The sequence below is a fragment of the Trachymyrmex cornetzi genome, unplaced genomic scaffold (assembly GCF_001594075.2).
Source record: "Trachymyrmex cornetzi isolate Tcor2-1 unplaced genomic scaffold, Tcor1.1 scaffold56, whole genome shotgun sequence".
Taxonomy (NCBI): Eukaryota; Metazoa; Arthropoda; class Insecta; order Hymenoptera; family Formicidae; genus Trachymyrmex; species Trachymyrmex cornetzi.
In genome coordinates, this window is record NW_017299871.1 from 1,857,522 (window position 1) to 1,860,532 (window position 3,011).

At 41.2% G+C, this 3,011-nt stretch overlaps 1 protein-coding gene across 1 annotated transcript in view; it reads left to right on the top strand.

Annotated features, from left to right (window-relative positions):
• LOC108765960 (MOXD1 homolog 1) overlaps positions 1–3,011 on the top strand; it is a 19,401-nt gene continuing 16,390 nt past the window's right edge. The window contains exon 1 of the mRNA XM_018514910.1: positions 1–1,422. Within this exon, the coding sequence (XP_018370412.1) occupies positions 439–1,422 (984 nt within the window). The 5' untranslated portion in view covers positions 1–438. The remainder of the gene's footprint in view (positions 1,423–3,011) is intronic.

Here is a 3,011-nt window from a genome sequence, read left to right on the forward strand (position 1 = left end):
GTTGGAAATTGGATTAACGAAAAATTGTGAAAGAAACTAACTCTTAATTCGTCTCGAATTATCTGTATTTTTATTGCACACGCAGATACAGCCGATCCACTTTGATATTACCGTCGAAATTAATTTGTATCCCAAGTAAGATAGGATCGATAAAAGATATCCGTGATAAGAAATTTTATAATAATAATTCTTTTTTAAATTTACAAACAGTACCTGGAATTAATAATCGAGAGTTTAAAGGAGGTAACAGTTATATATTCAATTAGTGCAGTGTGGTTAAAAAAGAATAATAATGATAGATTAACTTAGACTGTATGTCCAATTATATTTAATAAGGTAAATTGATAAATTAAAAAGGAACAAATTCATGTCCCTCTGGTATTGATGGTGAAGCAGACGACAGAATTCGCTTGATCGTATGAAGGATCAAGAAAGTAGATGAAGATGTTGCTTCTCAGGGTGATTGTGACGCTGGTCGCGTGCTGGATCGTTAAGTGTGATCTGTTAGATCTCTATGTCCAGCACATGGACGAGACCATGAGGACGACGTTATACAGAAATAAGCGGCATCCGATGGATCCTGTTTCTAGAAGAATAAAGAGGAGTCTCGAGGAAGACGAACCGCTGTTCAGGTTTAATTACTTCAAAAAGCAGCGATTGAACGTTGACGAAAATTGGGTAAAGCAGTGGAAAGCTAAGAACAAGATCGTTCCTTATAAAAACGACATTTTGGATTTTCCAAACAAACTGGAAGGGAACGTGAATTCTGATCAGCACGAGATATTCCCAACACTGAATATAAAATACTCCGAAAGGACGTCGACAGTTCTCGAAGACGCTGCTGAAAATTCGCAGTTGAATATCTCGCAGGTTCCAATAACTGAGGAACGAGAGGAAACATCGGAGGTTGGACTGATAATCGAGGAGAATCAGAGCAACGAAGAGTTGACCGTCAAGGCTCTGGAATTCGAAGAATTTCCGGAAGAAATGGAGAGCGAAGATAACTCGCAGTTCGAAATAATCAGCGAGAATGAGCAGATCGATCCGAATCCTTTTCGGCCGAGTTTTAAGAGGAGGCCATGGGATAGCCGGATGCCGAAGAAGTATTTTCCGGAGAAGCCAGTGAAGGAAGCACAAAAGGCGAAGAACTACGTCAAGGACGAGGCAGCGGTGAGGTTCAGGAGAAATGCAAATGACTTATCTAACGAAGGAAGGTGGAATTTCACCAGATACGAGAAGATGGATGAAAATGGTACTGTGATCCTCGAATGGGATCCTTCGAACGAGGAGAAGATAATCTTTAGGGTCACCGGCGAAACCAGGGGCTACATCGGCATTGGTTTCAACGAGAAGACCAGCATGGAAGGCGCCGACATCCTGCTCATCTGGATAGATGATGCGACTAATCTGACCTACGTATTAGTAAGTTGGTTTCCTATCAGATTCTGTCCGATGTCCTCGATAGTCATTGATCTTTAGGAAGGCAGTCGTGCGCGATCTGATCGATAAATCTCGATGCCTGAAAAGGTGTCTGGGATGGTTCTCGTACAAAAAAGTATCGAGGCTGCATAACTTCGATCCGCTGGCCAATTCGAACTATATGTCTCTATCTATATTATTTCTATCTTTATTATCGAACCTTCGCAGCGGTTTCTTATATAATCTGTATTATCTTAATATTAGATAACAGATTTGTAATTTCAATGTCATTCATTTACCACACTGGAAAAAAATTTATTAAATTTTAGTAAATATTTGTTTCAATAGTACTAACGAAATATACGTCATTCATTTACCAACATTAGCGTTATTCAGTACTAGTCTTTTAAAGCGATTTCTCTCTCGATAATTGATTTCCTCGAGACAATGGTCGTTTCGGTAATTAACTTAAGAATGAACGAATTAGTTAAAAAAATCTCTATAAAGCGATTTTCCACTCTGTGATTATTCACACCTCACAAGCGGTAAATTATTTTCACACGACTGCGAAGCAGTGAAATTAATGCGGTCGTCGCGTAAAAAGAGATTTGCATGAGCATGAGAACGCGGGCAAGGATTAATAAAGCGATCGTGGGTCTAAGTAGACGGACTCGCCGTCGTCGTTCAGTTGTGTGGGAAGAACTCGTTTTCTTCTTATCTCGTCTATCGATTACGTATACGATCGGTGCGTACGATCGCGCGCAATCAACGCGGCTTCTTGCTCGATGCATTTTATTTTCGCAAAACATCCAGTTCTCTCTGTGAGTCACTTCAATAATAGAATGAAAGCGTAGCTTCCAGGGTCGTTACAGAAATAGACAGTGAGATAAAAGTACAAAAAAACTGTAGGTATTCCAAGCTCTTTCGGAATTAGCGACGATTTAAAAAGATTTAAAGAAATTCTTGACAATCGCAAGGATATATTTTTAATCAAAGATATGATAATGAACTTGCTTCGATATACAAAAAATGTTCTGAAACTTTAAATGAATGATTTTATTAAATAATTAGGTAAAATATTAAACGTCCATTGAAAATACGGGGTCTCAGTTTCTCCGAGTTTCTCTAACCTTTGCCGACGACTGATGAAATGTTCAAGCGTGAGGAAAAGCACACGACGAAGAAACTGACTCCTCGGCTCGATTTCGCGCCGAAGCAGCCCCTCACGAGGGATACGAGACAGTTCGAAACCTGTCGGCGCGTATCTCTCTCCAACGAAGGGACCCGGCGAAAGACCGCTGGAGATGGTACAAAAAGGGGGCGACAACAAAGGGGAGGACGAGGAGAGGAAGAAGAAGACGGAGAAGAGGAGAAGGTGGAGGAGAGGCGCGACGAAGAGATGAAACGAAGGAAACGAAAGGTGGAAAAAGGAGCTAAAGAAGCGCAAAAGCCGGGGAATTAAAGGAAGATTAAGAAGGCGGTTGTGCAGCAGAAAGGGAGATCGAGGCAGCGTCTTGAAGGACCTGCGAGAGGTTTTAGAGGAGAAAAGAACTCTACAGAAGGAGAGAGAAGGAGGGGGGGGGGGGGGGGGG